Raw genomic sequence first — 19,786 nt, forward strand, 5'->3', positions numbered from 1 at the left:
AATTACATTCTAATGTAACAATCTATTGCTTTTTTTTGCAGGTTAAAAAGAAAATCTCTTGTGGTCCATATGAGTATTACATAAACATTTAGAAAAATGTTCCTTTAAAAATGTGGTTGTCTTTCACCCATTTCACACTTATGAAAAAGTAATTTTGATCCATCTTATTTTTCACTGGCAACAATTTTCCCCACCTGTTTCACAGATTAAAAAAAAAGAGTAAATTCTAGAGATAATCCTGGCAAATCATTTTTTTCATCTGATCTTAAATCATAATCCCAGGCGAGAAAACAGTTTACACGTGATAGAGAAAATGGATCAACATTTTTTTTTTTTAACTTGGCTCTTGGGGCTTCCGTAGGGTCCTTATAATTAATGTGGGAAGTATAGAGGGGTTTTAGGCAGCAACTGGCGTGAATTTTCCAGGTCGTGCACTTACATAAGTCTGCGTACTGAGGACTGCGGTTTGTGTCAGAGAGGGAGAGTTGAGCTCAGACTGTGTTTTGACGCTGCAAAGAGGAGGAGTCGCTTCGTCAACTGTTGGCCTCTCGACTCTAATCTGGATTAGAGTTTCCAGTCCAGTCTGCGGAGACTCCAATAATCACATTATTCTGTTTGACGCCCGCCGGAGCGGAAGGAAGAAGAGATGTCTAAACGGCGGCGACGCTGCTTAACGCGTTCATTTTAAAGCTGAAGAAAAATCTTTGAAAGGAGTTTGGACGATTTTTCCTAACGAGGATTTGCGACAATCTGAGTGAAGTTGAATGGATATTTGTTGCCTGCGGGCGGTGGATGGTGCTGCAGCGGCGCTCTGCAGCATCCACACCGACCACTGCAGCCTGCACATTACTGCACAGACCTCACACTGATACCAGAGCAGCTGCTCACTCATGATGCCACATTCAGGTAAGTGCCTTGGTTTTCCTGGCGGCAGAAACGCGTTTCAATCCGTGCCTTTACTTTCAAATACAACAACACTTTGGGGAATCGTCTACAGGTGAGGACAGAAGGAGCGCAGCGTGGTGCATTTTGCAGATTTTTGAGATCGCACTGCCTCCTGAAGAGAAAAAAAAAAAAGTTTAAAGGAACTAATGTGAATGGCTGAATGGTGGTTTGGCCGGCGTTGTCAACAAACAGTGAATTAACCTTTGCTAAACGAGATGAAGTACAGCGTCAGTAACAGTGACCATGTGATAACCCAGACAAACACACGGTCCTGTGCCAATTGTGTCAGTCAGCAGGGTCAAATGGTAGTTTGAGGACGGGATTAAACACTGAAATAAACGTCCCGCCCCTCTGTGGGTGCAGAGATGAGCACAGATATGTCAAAAAGTATCCTTGTTACAAATTACAAATAATTGCTTGTCAAATGTATCAAAATAAAATACAAAATACTTGTATATGAAATGTGTTTAGGGTACACTGGGGACAAGTGCAACAAGGGAAGGTTGCAACAACTCTTATTCTTCCAATCAGAAACATGCTAGAGTGATGACACTCATACTCCACATTCTTAGTTAGACCCTCTCCCCCACCAGAAAGACAGAAGACACATTCTGCATCTGCTGGTGCATTTCTTTCTGTCACACTCTCCTGACCCTTTTTTAATGGATTAATTTAATTAGTTTGAATCCTTGTTTTGCTGACTTCTAAGTTTACAGTTTACATGTTTAGCATGCGTCTAGGGCAATGTTTCTAGCCAGCATGTGATGTCCTGTTATGGCTGATAGGGTGCAATATGTTGTGGCAACCATCCTGAAGCGAAGCAGCTATATCAACAAAGACCACACAATGGTGTTGTTCAAAATAAACATCTCATTGTGGGGCAGGTAAATACGACTGTACACATTTGATAAGTTTGTTGCACTGCTCCATTCTTCCTGTCTCACTCTAAATAGAGAGACTGAAGAGCATCTTTAACATTTGCACATTGACTCGAGGTGGTCTTTGTTTTACATAAAAATTGCTAAATAAATAAGTAATACTATAATATTGTTGTAGAGATAAATAATACTAGTATTGTAAACCAATGTATATTTACATTGAGACAAAAAGCAAAAGTTAATTAGTGAAATTTAATGTATTTTTAATATGTTGCAACTGTCCCCTGATTGGCTGGTAACTGACCTCAGGGTTGGGGTCGGTTGCAACATTTGACTTCCTCCTTTCAGTTAAACATTGTGAATGGTATGACACGTAATCATCTTTAAATGGGTATGGGTAATTAGCAGACAGATGTAAGTTTAGTATATAAAGATTTGGTTGGTCTAGTCCACATAGTCTCTGAGTAATGAAAGAAAGAAATGCACAAACTGTTTCAACCATCCCCAGGCAGAGGCATTTTATAGCCTCCACTATTGATAAGATGAGCTCTGCTGATTTCTTAGATTTGAAGTGGCCAATCAGGAGGCTCTGGGTGGTTTCTTGCTATTACGTTGTCTATATTTGCCAGTTACAGAGCACATGTTTGCTAACTGATCTTTTCTTCTGGTATATTTCAGGATCATTCAGTTAGCTTCCCTTAGCATGAAATACAGGAGACTGGAGACGGTTGCAACCATTTGTGCCCTTCTCTCAGTTATGAGAACAATCAAATCTTTATATATTAAACTTACATCTGTCTGCTTATTACCCATACCATTTAAAGGTGATTACATATGACATGTCGTTAACAATATGTATTATTTATAAGGAGTCAGATGTTGCAACTGACCCGAACCATGGAGACAGTTGCAGCACAGCACACACAAAATACATAAAATTTCACCTATGTTTTGCATTTTGTCTTAATAAGAAAGTATTTGCATTGTTGTACAATATTATTACAGCATTGTTAATTTATTTAGAGTTTTATTTCTTTATGCATAGAACATAAGCGTACGTCGAGCCAATGTGCAGATGTTACAGATGTTCTTCAATTTCTGTATTTCTGAGACAGGAAAAATGGAACAATTTGCATTGCAATTAACTTTTATTAAACATGTATTTATCGTACAAAACAACAACAATGACTTGTTCGTGTTGAAAGAGACTGTTGTGTTGTCTAGGTGTTTAACTTGGGGATGGTTGCAACAACTTGTTGCACCTTGACACATGGCCATGTCACTTATAAGTCAACAAAACAGTTATTCAAACTAAGAAAGTTTTGATTAGTTTATTTAAAAGGTCAGGACAGTGTGACAAAAATACAGGTCTTTTTTTTTTTAACTACATAGACACATGCTTTTAAAATATTTATTTATGAATTACATCTTATTTTTCTGCCCAGCAACATACAAATTTCAAAATACTTAAAGGTAATTAAAGACATATTTTAAATATATTTAATTGAAATCTGACCATGTGTGAATTGCGAGGCTGCATGGACAGCCCTTTGTCACGATCAGGACAGCTGATCAGTCCTGCTGGGCTTTCATGACGTTCTGTCTGTTTTTCCCTTCTATTGTCTTTGCTTTAAACAGGATAGAAAGGCCAAGAGGAGGACAGAGTTGAAGAGACATGATTATTTTGGCAGGATTTCAATCCCGTATCGACGTCAGGGATAAAAGTGGGATTTTCTACTGGTCACGTAATTTCTTCCTCTCCTTTTTAATCCATTTTAAGTGACCTACTACTCTCTACTTACTGATAGAGTCTTGAATGTGCTTGTCCCATCACGCACAAACACACAGGGTATAATTTACTTTTCTGTCTGTCATTTTGATTCGCACTTTGAAGGAAAGCAGTTTCCCTCTAATACCTTCAGTCATTAAAAACGTCTAGTAACAAGTGATTCCTTGTCCACACTTGTGTTAAAAATGTCACCCTCATTAACCATTTGCTTCTGAAGAACACTTTTTTGAAGAAAGGGTTTGTTAGGGGTTCCATTAAGAACCCTGTTCATCCAAAGAAGATGTTAAAAGAACCTCACTGTTAAATATTCAAATGTTTATCCTGGCTTTAAATGTTATTTTTTATTTATTTTCTTGGTAGAACCCTCTGAAGACAAGAGGATTATACCCTTATTAAAGAGGTTATATTTAGATCCCCCTTGGTGGGTTCTAGATGAAACCCTTGGAATATAATATAACTGTCAATAATAAGTACATTTTCAGTTGGATCAGATTGCAGCTCTCTTTTCTTTCTGTGCAAGAACTGTGTTTATTACAGGGACATCAAAGAGTTTTTACATTAAGCTACTTTTGAAAAAAATCTTCCTTTGCTAAGTATAAACTTGCAGAATCTGTTCCACTTTCCAGTCCCGAGGGACCAGCCAAAAACTGTGTTTCCCTGCTGGTTTTTCCTCGTTCTCGCTCCTGCAGAAATTCATCAACAGTCCTGACTGGAGAGCTGCCAAATGCCCGCTGACTCCATATTCCGAAGGTTTTCCTCCCCCTGTCAGCATGAACTGATCCAAATTGACTCCGAAGTAGAAATTGATTAGGGTAATGCAGGGCTGTCTGGGGCAGCTTAAGCACTGGAGGAGCAGCACTTTTGGTTAATTAGATTTGACAAAAAGCCCAGCAGGTTGGTGCTAAAATTAATATCTCTCCTCCTTGTGTGCAACAGTGTGCAGAGGAGTGAAGAGATAAGGCTGGAGCCGGTGGGAAGTTAAATTATGCGAGCAATGTGGTAACAAATGACTATCTGAGGCCTTGTAAATTGGCTTCATCCAGGTCAGGGCTAGAATTTATAATGTACATTGCTCAAGTCTTTCTGCTGTTACATTTCTGTGTCCTCTAAATGGAAGGACAGCAGTTTCAGACAACACTATCACCTTCTATCAGTCTGTCATTTGATCATTTTTAACAGGGGGGATTGTCCAATGGGAGCACCCCAACCCTTAACCTAGGACCCGCTAACTCTGGCCTAATTATTTATATTACAGTTGCTGTTTAATAGAACTGCTATTAGCCCAAATAAGCTTGGATTAAAGTATTTTACTCTTTGCACAGAGATATTTTTATTTAGAGTAACCATATTCCATTGTGGGGCGGCACGGTGGTGCAGTGGTTAGCACTGCTGCCTCACAGCAAGAAGGTCCTGAGTTTGAATCCCCCAGCTGGCTGGGCATGTTCCAGACTTCCATGTTATAAGAAAAAAGGTCTGTGTTGCAACCGCCATCCTTTACTTTCGTTCCTGCTCTCCCCTAAACATTTTGAGTAGCCTTTACTCTTAGTGGAAGTGGACATTAGTAATGCAATTAGTAATTAGTATTAACTTTTATTGGTATAAACTTGTACCACCTGTTCAACTCCCAGGTTAGACCAACACAGCTGGGTTAGGCTACTGATATTTCAGAGCAACGGTCGGAGCCGTAGATTATAATTTACTCAAACCTCAGCCAGATTAAGGATCAGTGAGTCAGACAGACTAAACTTATTCAACTAAACATCCCCTCTGCTATGAGGGTATGGAGAGGGTGGTGGCAGTTTAACAAGAGCGGATGCATTTTGGTCATTTTTGCTAACAAAGAGGATGACTTCCCCCCTCACCTGCCTTTAAATCTGGCTGAAAGAAACACAAGTTAATTCACTAAAACAGGGACACAAAAGCAGATAAGAAAATGATATTAACTCGGGTTCCACTTATTAGCTACTTTGGGGCTGATGAACACACAAATTAACGTTCACATTCAAAAAAGTTGTGTTTTTTGCTTTAGCTGGTTGTTTATGTCTAATAAGCTTAGCTCTTACTGATATGTGTCACTTTTCTTATGCTGCCTTTGTCTGTAATTACTGACACTTGCTCAAAGCCAGCTTGTGTCTATGTGATACTGTGTGGCTGCTAGCAAGTAAATGACAGTGTATCTGAACTTGAAAGACACACTGATTGCTCATTCATCAGATTTAATTCATCTCTCGAGTGTCTTAATTTCCTGTCACAAAAGCCTCTTTAGTATGGAGGATTACAGTTAATCCACTGTCAGTCTGGATCATACTGTAGCCTGCCTGCCTGCCTGCCATGATTCATGTCAGTGATTGTCACATGTAAACAAGCTGTGAAGGGCTGGTTACAGCGCAGATCCATATGCTCTCAAAGCCCAGATTTCCCTGAGGGAGAGAGTCCAGTTGTTGTGCTTTCAAAGGCGTAGTGGGCAGGGACAGGGTTAGGGTGTGATTGAAAAAAAAAAGCAGCTTGTATGCCCAGTTATTTTCATGACATGCAGAAGCTTAAGCCCTACTAATTGTAACTGAGCTCTTATGCTTAGTTGTAACAGATATTATTCTGGGAGGAGACAGTAATTAAAAGCCAGAGTATATATCCCAGTTACAGAAACACAGATGGAGCTAAAGCGAATTGAAGTTGACTGTGTGTGCATTTGTTTGTTTCTGCATTAAGTGTTCTCCAGTGTGGTTCACTCTCATCATCCATTAATAGTAATGATAATGATAATAATAGTAATGTGTATGTAATGTGTTTATATAGCACCTTTCATACAAAACATGCAGCTCAATGTGCTTTATTCCAGGAAATACAATAATTAAATATCTGGCAAATGAGTTAAAATCAGGCAATTTGGGGCTAAAAGTCTTTTGTTATTTAAGGTATAAGCTGTCTTTTAAAAACTGAATACAAGGTTGATTAAAAGGCATTAATGGCCAACAGCATAAAGGGCAATTAAAAACAGGGGTGTGTTTTTAAGTGCCATTTAAAAATCTCAACAGAGCCAGCCTCTCTGATATGTTTGGGTGGGCTACTGCATAATTTGAGCGCATAACTGACAAAAATGGCATCTCCAGTTCTCTTTTAAGTGGAGTTTTGGGTAACTAGGAGGTCGGCTGTAGAGGATCTAAGAGTTTGTGGGAGAAACAAAAAAGAACAGTGAATCTGTGATGCAGGACGGTCCTAAGCTGTTGGAAGCCTTGTAAACAAGCAAAAGGACTTCAAAATCAATTGATGAAGCTGTTTTCTCTTCTGTTTTACTCAAAATCAAGCCTCACTTAGCCATGAGTTTATATTGTGATTGAAGAGCTGCTGAACCATCTGGAAGAATTTGATCACAGGATGTAAAAGAGTAACAGTCTTCTATGTCTGCAGGGAGGAAAACACAAGAGAAGAAAACTACACAGATACACTCTTACAAATGAAACTGCTAACTAGAACCATAAAGGGTTCTTCAGTTTGTCCCCACGGGAAAACCTTTGTTGGTTCTTGATAGACGCTTTTGTAAAGGTTCCACTTGGAACCAACATGTAGCATTATACTCAGAAACATATGTGCCCACCTTCTACGGGCACTAGCAAGAACCCAGGCACAGACCTTTTTCCACCAACATGGGACCATCCCCGTTCAAGCATCTAACTGGGCCCTTTTCAAACAAATGAGCTCTGTTTCTTGAATGGGTTCCATCCATAGTCCCTGGAACCTTGGTGCTATCTAGTAAACTTTCCACCAGTTTTGAGTGGAACCATTGTAATCAAGGATGTTACAGGTTCAAAATTAGGTGCTTGAAGTGGTTCCATGTTGGTGGAAAAACGCTTGACTGTGAACTGTTCAAAAACTAATTTGGTTCAGAATCCAAAAAGCTGATTCCTGTCTGGAAACACAGGCTAGTTCACTAGATAGCACCAAAGCTCCAAGCTGCATTATAAAACTGCACATTTTAGAGCTGCATTTTACTGTGGCCAGTCCAAGGAACACCAGTGCAATAATTATACGTCACATCTGTGTGACATCTGTGTCAAAATTTGAGGGAAATAAAAATGAAATGAAAAATGACAGTTAAAAACAAAAGTCTTGCGTTTATATGTTTGTGGACTTTATGTAAAACGCCACATTAAGGCCAGTATTTTACTGGGCATCTTGGTTGACAAGTGTATCAATTAAGCACAAACAAGGCTAATGAGTCAGATCACTGCATCTAATTTTGGGATTAGCCGTGACCGTGGGATTAAAGTCTCTCTGCTAACGACTCCGTGTAATGATTCCAGAAACAAAGCACTCATCCACCCCCACTTTATCTCAGACTTCATGTGAACTGACAGCACGCCCACAGAGTGAAACACACAGCTCCCTGTGTCCCTGCAGAGGAGCGGTTAAAAGGACAAAAGAGAAAAAGTACAGAGAAGATTAGAAAGAAAGGTTGAGAGGTGAAAGGGGAGAGGAAATTAGAAAAGTGATGGAGAGGAGGGAGCAAGGAGGACAGAAATAGGAAGAAGGTTAGAACAGCTGATGAACAAGCAGCAGAGAGACAAATCTTATACGTAGGGATGTTGCTAAACTGTTCAAATAACCTCATTTTATTATATTTTTCTTGTTTCTCACCACATTTCCAGCATCAAATATGATGGACTATCAGCAACTAAAAGAGGATGTCTACCAGTGCCAGCACCATTATCCAGGGACAGCCGCTCCGTTTGGTTGACCACATTCTCACAGTAGCTCTCGGTTGACAGCCAGCATGGAGGAGAGCAAGCTCATCTTCAGCTTGGACCGCCACGATGAAGGTCCCACAGTGGCTTTTTCCAGAGATAAACCACGAGGCAGGGAGAGCCAGCCTGACCTCAGCCTTGCGATGGATTTGGACCTGAGCCAAGGCCATCGCTCACAGCCCCCCTTCCTGCCTCACTCCCCCTCATCCCCAGGCTCTTTAGCTGATCTATCATCATCATCAGCGGGGCTGCTCGTCACCACCAACCTGGTCAAATCCTCCTCCACGGACCTGGAGCCGAGCGAGAGCAACTCTCTGCGAGGCAAACCTCTGCTCAGCCTGGTCAAGTCCCTGAGCACAGAGATCTCCCGCCGGGTCGAGCCCGAGGTCAACCTCTCCAAGTCGGACTCCAAGCTGCATTTGCATCCCTGGAAGCAACTCACCCATCCGAAGATCCCCGAGGCCAGGCCTGAGGCAGGAGGGCTGAGTGAGGATGACGACTGGGTGTCACCTGTGCCTCCCGCTGAACCCCGGGGCAGCTCGCTGATCGCGGAGCTGGAGGACACACGGAGGAAGTTTTCCGAGGCCATGCAGGACCCACTGAGCATGCTGAGTAAGATCATGGGGGACGAAAGCCCCAAGCAGGGGAGGGCCTGTGGTGCCGGAGACTCACCAGCTTCCCAAGGCAGCTCTGGAAGAGACGGGGGCAGTGAAGATGTGGACCTTAAGTGCCGGAGGAGGACTGATGGTGAGCACAGAGGTGTGTGTGACACGCCACTGAGACGACTCCAACAGGGCTCTTTAATTAAGTCCTCTGCCTCCCCAGAGCGCCACACCCACAACAGAGACAGCCAGTATGAAATTCGCACTTATGGAGACATGATTCAGGTGGTGGAGCTCCAAAATGGATCCAGAGAGACTCAACACAGGACTTACGCCCAGCCTCGAGTCATAGTGCCGGGCTCGTCGCTGCCTCTTCACTGGCTCGTCCCCGTGGGTCTTCTAGCTTATGGTTTCTTTGTGTTGCCTCTGCCCTCCTATGTGACAGGTCTGTCTGTGGGGGTTGCGTGTGGCTTCATGTTGGGCCTGGTGGTGATGTTCATGTTTGCTCCACGACGATCATCAGCAAGAAGAAACGAGGGCTCTCATCTGAGCCAATCCAGACACCTGAGTGTGGATCCACTGGATGGAGAGCACACAGATCCAGAAAACCTGGAGGTAATGAAAGAGTGAAACAATATGTAAACAAAGAGAAGTGTAGAAATGAAAGTGCCACTTGATCTGTCTCTCGCTACTTTCAACGAAATTTCACTCCTGTCTCTTTGCAATTTATATTCAAACAATGTAATCGCCCATGTGCCCTTTACATTAATGGTAAATGTAGTTAACTGAAGCAATAAATTCCTCATTGTGTGCAATATTGACAAAGCAGCAGCAAAAAGCAGTGCCTACATGTACCAGGAATGCCTTATGTGCACCACCATAGCATATAACTATTACTGTGTTGGCTAAAACATTGCATTAGATGACAAAAATTCAATCATTCATTGAGCACACTCACCGGCTACATAGAGACCAAGCTGAAATAATCTGCAGTTCTTTCTCCATCTAGTGACATCACTAGATGTCATTAAAAGTGCCAAATTTTCCCTTTTAATACATCCATGGTTGGGGCAAGTTGTTTGTTAGTGTAAAGATGTTTTGATCGACATTTAATTTCTAAAAAGAAATAGATAAATAAATTTAAAAAAAAACTAATGCATATCTATAAATAAACATCTCTTACTGTTAGTTTTAAGCCATGCAAGCAGCATGGTGCTAGGCAGTGTCAGTTTAGTTAAATTATCTATATATGTATTGATCTCTGTAGGAAATTTGTTCTCTGCATTTAACCTGGGATTGTTTATGGCCAATATAAAAGCTTAACTAATGAAAAACCCACCTGTCTTTGTGCTACTTTGCAGAAGTCAGCATGCAAACACAGTAGAGTAAGATGATGACGAATGTGAACCCTATGCCTGCTAAACATCAGCATCGTAGCACGCTGATGTTAGCTCAAAGCACTGCTGTGCTAAGTGAGCACAGCCTCCCAGAGCTGCTAGCATGGCTGTAGTCCCGCTCTGTTTACAGACAACGCTCTGCAGCTGCTCCTAACTACTCCTTGTTACTGATTTGGCTATATGGAAATGGGGTTCTGCAGGGTGAGAGATCAAAACAACAAACAACAGCAGCCATGTGAGGCATTTGATGGATAAAGATGGTGCTATCAATGCTGCTGAATGGATTAATTTGAGTTAATTACTGCATAAAACACTACCCTCAAGCACAGCAGATTCAGCATCTAATGAGCAGGTCATTTTGATAATAGCTTTCTCAAAGCACTTCTTGACAGCTCTGCTGAGAGGCTCAGTCTGGCTGCTTCGATAAATGCAGAGTTAGCAGGTTCAAATAAGGTGAGGTTTATGAGGATAGAGGTAACGGCAGGCTGGAGGCTATTTCAAAGACTTGTCCACAGTGTTAAATGAGACAGATGCATTCTGCCATGTCTCATGTTTCCCCTCCTGCTGAGCTGGATTGTCACAGTTTGCACCACTCACTGTGACTTTCACTTGCCTGAATAGAGTCTTTGCTAGATTTTCTGATACATATTGTCGGGTAAATGCACATAAATATAGCCTCTAGACAACTTTTAAAGGAAGATATGAAGTGATTTGTGCCACTTGCATTCAGGATTTCAGATACACTGAAGTCAGGAGCCCAAATCTCCCATAAAATAAGAATGTTTTTCAAAAGAGTTGATGATGATCATAAATTATTTCATATTTATTAGCTAATTTTCCTATATTTTCTGTAAATTTTTATTAAATGGTGTGTCAATGCCTTTAAATCCTTTTTTTTAAATTCCAATTTATTTTTATTTTTGTGTACGCTGTAAAAAAAAATCTCAAAGTCATGAAGTAATTTATTTCTGAACTGAGTTATAAAACCATTTTTTTTTTGGAAAAAACAAAAATCTCCCATGCACAAATAAAATATCTTCCTCTTTCCTGAAGAAGTGAACTTTTCTCAAGAATTTTCTTATCTTAAGTAAAACTATAAAGATAATGCAGATTGTTGTACACCAGCAGTTTAAGTTTAGCAGCAGATTAAGAATGTAAAATTTAAAGATACACCGAGTCTAACCTAAATATCAGAATCAGTCTTAAAAAGATACCATATATAGTTTGTGTGTAATTATACAATATAAACAACTATTTCTCTTGTTCCCCCAGATTCTGAGAAACAACACTGAGGACATGACCTCACTGTCCTCTGTAGTGATTACAGCTCTGCTTGCAATGATTTTATCTCATTGTGTTAAACACACTTAATTTTCTCCAGGGTTGGATGAATGAGACACACAGCTATGACCCTGAGACTTTCCACCCCTCCATCACACACTCTGTCTACGTCGCCCTGGAGGGCGGCCGGCTGCGCCTGGCATACCCACGTGCCAACATCCCCCGGTGGGCAGGGTTCGACGAGGCGCCCCACGAGGCCTCGTTTTTGCGTTCACGCACTTACCAGCTGGCTAACTGTAAGGTCAGTGTTTTTGCAGAAAAAAAAAATCTAATTTCTGGGTCCCAGGGGAGCAGGCTCGTCCCTCAGAGGGGAGTTAAAAGAGAGAGAGGCAAGGTGACCTCTCGCCTGAACTCTTCACACTCATCTCTCTGCACCCACATTGTCATCTAACACGGAGGTGAAAGACCAGCAGGATTACGACTGAAGTGATGATGCTCTGACTAAACTTGACCCGACTGCTGTCCCATTCGCACATAGAGGCCGGTGACAGTGGCTTCCAATAGGGTAACAGAATAATGCTAACACACAGTCTAATCAATGTGGGGAGCACTTTGGCAGTGATGAACTGTCAACACAATGCCTGCCTGCTAGCAGAGGTGGGAAGTAACAAAACAACAAAGCTTAATCTCATCTGCCGAGCCTATAGATGACATTTTAATTAAAAAAGATGAATGGGAAACAGCATTGCAGGGAGATTCCAATAGACTGAAACAGAGAGAGAAAGAGACTCAACCATGGAGAAAAGGTTATGTTCAGTTAGCTTTGCACAGAAACAGCAAGAATGCACCTCTGCTTGCCAGCATCTCTTATAGAAAGGAAATATAGATAAAAAGAAAATAAGACTTGTCCTCTCTGTTCATTTTTTATCCCAGGTGTCTCTGTTGCCCTCTGGTTTGGCACGCAAAAGGGTGTGGAACAAGAAATACCCCATCTGCATCACTCTGGCTGAGGGGGAGGTGGGGGAGGAGAGCGTGGTTGAAGGGCAGGAGGAGGAAGAAAGGGCAGAAAAACACGCAGTCCTGGACCATCAGCTTCCCGTCTCCCTGTACCTGTTTGGCCGCACAGGCAGAGAGAAGGAGGAGTGGTTCCAGCACCTCCTGTCTGCCTCCAAAGCCGGAGCCAAGAGCGGCGTGAGCAGGGAGGAGAACACAGGTAAGGAGATGTTTTGTTTCAGGTCGACTGGGAGTAACGCAGCAGGGTGAACAGTAGCGGGATTGGAAGAGATTCGGCCAAAATGCAGAGTCAGAGGCCCAGCAGGTGTAGTGAGCGAATTAACTAATGAAACATGACCGAAACAGAAAACAAACAGGAGAAAGATGGACAGGAACAAAGACATTTCAAGAAAATTGTTCATTATTTTGAGAAAGTTTAGCATTATTTTGAGATACTAAATCATACTTTTCAAACATTTCTCATTTTTATGATACTAAGACATTTTAAAATTAAGTTATTATTTTGAGACGTTCACATTTTTTTGAGAATGTCTTATTATTTCAAATAAGGTCCAAGAAAACCCATAAGTCTAAACAGCACAGGGTAAACGCTGAGGACAGGGCGGGGACACTTGACATGGGGAAAAAGATGAAATTGAAATGAAAAATAGGGAAACAGAGTAAATACACAGTGTGCTAATTAACTAAGAAGTAGAGTCGACAAAGACACATGAAAGACTCTTTCAAAAGTAGGGAAAAACAGAACTAATAATCAAAACCATAACAGTGTTTAAAACATACAACCTACCTGATTTAAAGCATGTATTTAGTCATTGTTGAATCAATGCAATGAGTGCAGGACAGATTCACAGAGAATTTTAATATTTCCGTCATTCCCTGAGTTTTATTTGCTTCATGCCATCTTTCCTCTGACACTCAGAAACACTGTTTGGTGGAGACGCCGCTAAAGAAAGCACAGAGGAGCTTCACGACTTGCCTGGAGCTACGAAAACAAGAACGCTATCGGACTACAGCGCCTACATGACTCAGCTGATCATCTCACAGAGCTGCAATCCAACCCCAAGCCCCTGCCATAGTGATAAGGGAAGCCCCACAACCCACAGGAAGGTCAATGAACAACACTTTAATTTAGCTTTTAGATCTAGTGCCTATTGAAGCACATCAAAATAATGACAAAGTGTCTCAAAACAATGACTCAATATCTCAAAATAATGAGAAACTCTTACATAGTTTCTCATTATTTTGAGATACTATGTCATTATTTCAAGATTAAGTAAATTATTTTTTGCAGAATTTCTCATTATTTTCAGATAATAAGTCATTATCTCAAGAAAGTTTCTCATCATGATTTAGAGGATAAGTATGGGCCTAGAATCACATGAGCAGATATCAGAACTCTGCTCTACTTACCCTCGGCATGTCGTGCTAATACTCGACATAACCCCATTGATCAGAGCTGGTCAATATCAGCTACTGTTCCATTGTTCTGCGCTGCACTCAGACCAGCCCAGGATGCTGGCTCAGCCAAAACACATCCTTGCTGACTAGACCAAATGTCAATGTGCAGAAAATATCAGGTGTCACCTGGCTGGGAGGATATTAACAGGAACTGACTGTGGAACATCTGCAGCATGCCTGACCAAGCTGCTAATCCTGGCTCAGGGGGTTTGGGATCGGCACCCCACATAGACACGGTCTGTCCTAACGTTTAGAGGAGGCAGAATCAGTATGGGAGTCTTGAGGCTTGAGAATAGATTAGCATAGAAATGGCAAACGTGCGTCTTATGTGTTGGTTCTATCCTGTCACTTCTCTGTTATTCCCCGCAGATTCACAGTGAAGAGCATGGATCTGGAGGTCAAGCTGGAGCTGAGGCCGGTGCAGGTTCAGGGACAGAGGGATGCTCTGCCGGGGGCCAGCCCACCTGGGTGAACTCCCTGGTGGGAAGGATCTTCTGGGACTTTCTCCGGGAGAAGTACTGGATCGATCAGGTGGCGCATAAGATCCAGAAGAAACTCAGCAAGATCAAGGTGAGGGTGGGTGAGGATGGTGATTTATTTTTCAAGGAAACTAAAGTCCAATATGATCTGTTGTGTGCACGTTTTCACATTCATCTCAGCAGCATCATCAGTGTCATATTGACTAATGACATGGTCAGGCTACACTGAGAGTCACTCTTACAAATAAAGGTGCTAATTAGAACCATAAAGGGTTCTTCAGCTTGTCCCCATAGGAGAACCCTTTTTGGCCACTGGTAGGGCCTTTTATAAAGGTTCTTATAGACTCCACATAGAGGGTTACACCTGGAACCCTCTATGTGGAGAATTTTTTTAAATTCTAGAACCCCCCCAGGGAGTTCCACCGAGAATCCTTTTATATTATCAAGCACTGCATATAGAACCCAGCCTGGGCCTTTTCCATCCAAAGCTTTTATGTTACAAATGTTTAATCTAGAACCCACCCAGGGTTATATTATGGTACAAAGAACGCTTACAAAAGAGTTCTTTGAGGATTTCAGGGATCCTTAAAGAACTCTTTCTTCCCAAAAGGGTTCTTTGGATGACAACGGTTCTTAATGCAACCCACAGACTTATAAAGAACGCTTGACAGACCCTTTTTTGGGTTCTTCAGAACCCTTATTTGTAAGAGTGTACCATACGTCAGAGCTCTCCACAAACTGTGCCAGTCAATGACCTGAACATCAGTGATGGTTTGTGAGCAAGGTCAAAAGATGTGACATTAGTGTGTGCATGTATGTGTGTGTGTGTGTGTGTGTGTGTGTGTGTGTGTGTGTGTGTGTGTGTGTGTGTGTGTGTGTGTGTGCTGATAATGCACTCCCTCTGGTTTCAAAGGCAGGAGGTGGGGAGTGAGTAGAGGAGCACTGATGGCACCGCAGCGTCTCATTACTCATTTCCTGCTCTCATCTTTGACACACACCATCCTTTTCACTCCACTATCTTACTCCTCTGTTCTTCACACACACACACACACACACACACACACACACACCACACATTGATACCCGTTGTTTCTCCTGCTCGCTCATTTGTTTGAAGTAATTAGCCTCTAATTTGCCCCTGTGGAGCCTCTGTATTTGTTTTATACATTTAATTTGGAGGTTTTTATGTCTGTCGTGAATGCAGCATGGTTACAGTGATAAAATGTGTTGTTTGTCTCATTATAGTTGCCATACTTCATGAATGAGCTGACTCTGGCTGACCTGGACATGGGCACAGGTCTCCCTCAAGTCCTCAGCACCTCCAAACCTACACTGGACCGCAGAGGTACAGTATGTAGCAGTGGATAAGCACACATTTAGAGATGATATTTAGAGTCTCAACATCTATTTGATGAGTTGCAACTAACATTTTATATCCGAACGTCAACCTCACTGTGACATCATAATGTTCTGCAAAAACACTATATCAGTCCTCTTTATAAAAATATTCTGTAAGTGAAGATAGCATTTTTCTTACTGGAAATTACTCACTGGAATCATACATTTCAATATAGTGATAAAAATACACTTAATACTTTATATTATACAGACATGGACGTAAACTGGAATTGTCTGGTTGGTAGAGTCATACAACTGCAAGGCGGTAATTCTAGTTTTCTATGTGTGCCTGCATGAGCCAAATGAGACAAATTCCTGTTGCTTTAAGTTTTTTTTGTATGATTAGGGCATTCATGCTGACTCTCAGGATTTAGCTCAGAGCATCGCTGTTCCTAAGTGAAGCCCCACAAAACCACTAGCTGGGCTGTAAACTTTTTTTCTATACCGCTATGTAGATGGACAAGTCAGCAGATAACATTTACCCAACAGATTTCTGTTCTCAGACACATTCTTGCAATCAGCTCAGGTTGTGATCTCATTTGTGTCAATACAGAGCTTGTCGTGCTTGCCCTTAAATCTTTCCATTGTCTCCTGCCTAAGCGTAAGCGAACAGGATTAGCAATCCTCTTGGCCTTGACTAAGTCTAATTGACAATGACCCTCTATCGGTCTAATGTCCCTTGTGCAACAACACTGTGCCAGGCCAGATCTAGATGAGGTATTGGCTCAGCCTCAAACTGAGCCTATAGATCAGACACTTAGTTAAGAAATCAGAAGCATTACCTGCATTACCTGTGAGCTGGTTTTCCCCTCCTTTCCTTTATCCCCAAGGCCTGTGGCTGGAGCTGGAGTTGGTGTACACAGGTTGCCTTCAGATGACCCTAGAGACTAAGATGAATCTGTGCAAGCTGGGTAAAGACGGAGAAGACGAGGCTCACAGCTTTCCAGAAGCCCAGCAAGTGGGGTGAGGCCCATCTCACTTCCATATTCCTCACTAGGTAAACAGAGGTGGATGCGAACATGCCTGTGGAAAAAACTAAGTGCAGGGGTGGAAGTAGGCCTGCACAGTCCGCTTCTCCATCACTGTAGAAGATTCAGTGCTGGTTAGGCGTAGAAATTTCAGTGCATCATGATTGAATTCTGATTCTGAGGGCTACGATGTTATTAGAAAACAATTAATGATGCCTCTTGCATTGATCTTGATGCATAAAATTTTTAATTTCTATACATGATTTATTTTTTATCAGTGTCACTACTTGCTACTTTTGTAATGGTCCATAATTAGTTTCGTTAGAGACAACTTGGACAATGTGGTTCTTGTCCAGGTCATTTTTCTTTTCAACTACATGGAAGCCAAGATTTTTCCATATGCTAGCTATTTTAGTGTTTAAGCCCAAGGATGACACACATAATTATGTCCAGTATGTTTCACATTCCAGTTCAGCTTTAAGCAACGTACAGTCCAGTCTTACAAAATTGTAACAGTTCTAATTAATTCTGCATTGATTCATAATCTTACATCTTACATCCAAGAATTGATTTTTTTCCCAAGCCTAGTGGGGAACTAGGGTTAACACTGAGGGTTATGTTAGAGGACAGCAGCTGACTGCCAAATCCCACATACAACAACTCGTCCCGATCACACTTCCAACAGGTGTTGAAACAGGTATTTAAAAAATTCAATGCATGTGTTCAGGGATGTATCAAGCTTTAGGCAGGAGGAGAACGATATGAAGCACTGAAGCAATGAAGGCAGGTGTAGCAGTAACAGCAAGAACTTCGATCAATTGTGTGTTTTCAGCTCCAAGCCCAGGCTGTGTATACTGGCTGATAGTGATGAAGAGTCATCCAGCGCAGGCTCGTCTGATGAAGAGGAAGTCCCTGCCTGTGAACCACAGGGGACTGTGGGAGATAAGAGCACAGCGGTTGCAGCCGAAGGGTAAATTAACAACTTTATTTGCATTTTCTTCCACAGAGATCAAATATACAATGGGAAAGGGCAGGGGAGTCTCAGACTTTGAAAAACCCTGCTCTAAATCATCATATATGACCCACAAGAAGCGTGTGGTGGTGTTTGTATTTGCACAGACCCTGCTCTCTGCCTGTATTTTCTGATTTTCTCATATTTTGCTGTGTTTGAGTCTGTTTTACACACACAGAGAAAGAACAGACTCTGTGTATGCAAACCAGGGCGACTGTCTGTTTATCCTATGCTGTGTGCTAGTGAAATAGTAAGTCCCAGTCATTTTTAAATGCACAGTCCTTACCTGTGTCCTCCTCCTCCTCCAGGCACACAGGTGGCAGCACAAGCAAGAGGATCTTGAGATTTGTCGACAAAATAGCGAAGTCCAAGTACTTCCAGAAAGCCACAGAGAATGAATACATCAAGAAGAAGATAGCTGAGGTGTCCAACATGCCTCTGATGCTCAGCGTGGAGGTCCTGGAGCTCTCTGGTACTCTGGCCGTCAACATCCCACCACCCCCTACTGACAGGATATGGTACTGGAGTTTGAGTTTGGAATGGAGTTCCTCTTCTTTCTTTCTTTTTCTTTCTTTCTTTCTTTCTTTCTTTCTTTCTTTTCTTTCGCTTCTTTCTTACGCAGTTTTTTTTTTTATTTTGTCCTGTCCCCTCAGGTACAGTTTCCGGGTGCCTCCCAGGTTAGACCTCCATGTGCGTCCCACGCTCGGGGAGAGGGAGGTCACCTTCACGCATGTCACTGAGTGGATCGAGAAAAAACTGCAGTGTGAGTTCCAGGTCAGTACATCTTTCATAACATCAAGAAGTTCATTTTTATTTGTATCTCCATTTCAACCAAAAATGTAGTTACTGTGGTTAGCCTTAACTTGAAAATGTATAAAAGCAAGATTGATTAGATGTAGAATAATTTTGAATACTATCATTGCAGAAAGTGTTTGTCATGCCCAATATGGATGATCTGTATCTGCCCCTGATGACATCTGGCCTGGACAACCCACCTGTATCACACCAGTCCTCAGTCCACTCCTCGTCACATCAGTCCTCCATGGAGTCCCAGGATTACCTGTCAGAGTAGCGCCCCTTTGAGGCTGCAGATGGGATCATGTTGATGGGAAACAGCCACTGTACAGCTATTGCCGTGAATCTCTAACAGATTTTTGAGGCTGCTGCAGCTGGGTACCAGCTCGGTGTTGATCCTGAGCTGGACAGATGCCTCCAGAAGGGACACTGAGCACGACAGCAACCCCAGGACTGTCAGAACGGTGCTACAGTGCCCCCTACTGCGAGGCTAAATGGAGTGTACCTAACACTAGTCAGAGTACGTGAAATGCCAATTTTCCAGAAGACGCAAAGATGCGAGACCGAAAAAGTGGATTCTTAAGTGCACGTCAAAACAAGATGTTGTTGATGACAACTGTTTTAAAAAAAAAATGCCCATTGAACAAACCATCCACCCATTTTCTAATCCACTGATCCTTCTGTTGGTTGTGAGTTTGAACAAAATAGAAAAATACGGAGATGATTAACCGATCTGATTATGTTCAATCAATGGTGCATGTCATTTTTGGACAGTGTTAAAGTGCTCATGGATTTATCAGTGAATAAAAACCTGTTCAAACCTGATCAAGTCTGTGTAAAGGAAATTCAAAGAGTTTCTTCTAAACCAGGGACACTCAACTTGCCTTGCTCCAGGGGCACTTACAAATCGACAGGAGGCCAGGGGCCAGTTAATAAACAAATATTAAGAATATTATTTATCAGCTTAAATTATAAAGGAACGCTGACTGAAGCTAGCATGTTTTGATGATGATGGCATTGATGGCACA

General features: G+C 41.9%; 1 protein-coding gene across 2 annotated transcripts; it reads left to right on the plus strand.

The window, feature by feature from the left end:
• Positions 1-400: 400 nt before the first annotated feature.
• LOC146309587 (testis-expressed protein 2-like) lies at positions 401-19,583 on the plus strand. 2 transcript variants are annotated; one of them, XM_084743600.1, is made up of 12 exons: positions 416-906; positions 8,259-9,571; positions 11,735-11,935; positions 12,568-12,847; positions 13,568-13,755; positions 14,476-14,676; positions 15,831-15,930; positions 16,814-16,946; positions 17,784-17,921; positions 18,272-18,481; positions 18,617-18,737; positions 18,889-19,583. In XM_084743600.1, the coding sequence occupies exons 2-12, from the start codon at positions 8,384-8,386 to the stop codon at positions 19,033-19,035; spliced, it is 2,907 nt and encodes a 968-aa protein (XP_084599726.1). In that variant the 5' UTR covers positions 416-906; positions 8,259-8,383; the 3' UTR covers positions 19,036-19,583. The 2 variants fall into 2 exon arrangements, with proteins under 2 accessions (XP_084599727.1, XP_084599726.1); XM_084743601.1 differs by lacking the exons at positions 16,814-16,946; positions 18,617-18,737; positions 18,889-19,583 and having other exon boundaries at positions 401-906; positions 18,272-18,445.
• The last annotated feature ends 203 nt before the right edge of the window (positions 19,584-19,786 follow it).

This window comes from Lutjanus erythropterus, chromosome 19 (assembly GCF_056507025.1).
Source record: "Lutjanus erythropterus isolate fLutEry1 chromosome 19, fLutEry1.hap2, whole genome shotgun sequence".
NCBI lineage: Eukaryota > Metazoa > Chordata > Actinopteri > Lutjaniformes > Lutjanidae > Lutjanus > Lutjanus erythropterus.

Coding starts and splice junctions, on each gene's coding strand:
- LOC146309587 (XM_084743600.1), top strand. CDS start 8,384: ATGGAGGAGAGCAAGCTCATCTTCAGCTTGGACCGCCACGATGAAGGT. Junction 9,572..11,734: donor CAGATCCAGAAAACCTGGAG/GTAATGAAAGAG, acceptor AATTTTCTCCAG/GGTTGGATGAATGAGACACA. Junction 11,936..12,567: donor ACCAGCTGGCTAACTGTAAG/GTCAGTGTTTTT, acceptor TTTTTATCCCAG/GTGTCTCTGTTGCCCTCTGG.